Source organism: Mesitornis unicolor, unplaced genomic scaffold (assembly GCF_000695765.1).
Source record: "Mesitornis unicolor isolate BGI_N332 unplaced genomic scaffold, ASM69576v1 scaffold9239, whole genome shotgun sequence".
Classification (NCBI taxonomy): Eukaryota; Metazoa; Chordata; class Aves; order Mesitornithiformes; family Mesitornithidae; genus Mesitornis; species Mesitornis unicolor.
This window is the reverse complement of record NW_010209207.1, coordinates 16,341-16,729: the sequence shown is the minus strand read 5'-3', so window position 1 is coordinate 16,729 and position 389 is coordinate 16,341. Positions and strand designations below refer to the sequence as shown.

Here is a 389-nt window from a genome sequence, read left to right as displayed (position 1 = left end):
AGGGGGACCGCGTTTCGCAGAAGACATGCGTTCAGTCAGGAAGAGATGGACTGTGTGCACGATTAGTCTCCTCCTCATCTTTTATAAGACGAAGGAAATAGCGCGGACCGAGGAGCGCCAGGAGGCACCGCTCGGCGGGTAATTGCAGGCCGCCGCGCCAGGAGGGCTCACCAGGGGTCGGTGGGGCTATATTGCTGCCTGAGGTCCTTTCCGCGGCCCCACCCGGGTCTTCAGATTCCTCGGCGCTGTCCGCGCTGTGGCCCACTCCCTTGTCGTGCCACAGCAACTTGGAGCTCTCCTTGGTCGGCGCAGGAAAGGAGGGAGCAAAGGGAGCGTGTGCGGGACGGGGCTACCGATGCGGCTCCCGGCAGGGGGGGGGTTTGCGTGGG

General features: G+C 64.3%; 1 protein-coding gene across 1 annotated transcript in view; it reads left to right on the top strand.

Annotated features, from left to right (window-relative positions):
* The first annotated feature begins 25 nt into the window (after window positions 1-25).
* LOC104547203 (CMP-N-acetylneuraminate-poly-alpha-2,8-sialyltransferase-like) overlaps window positions 26-389 on the top strand; it is a 5,848-nt gene continuing 5,484 nt past the window's right edge. The window contains exon 1 of the mRNA XM_010192801.1: window positions 26-138. Within this exon, the coding sequence (XP_010191103.1) occupies window positions 26-138 (113 nt within the window). The remainder of the gene's footprint in view (window positions 139-389) is intronic.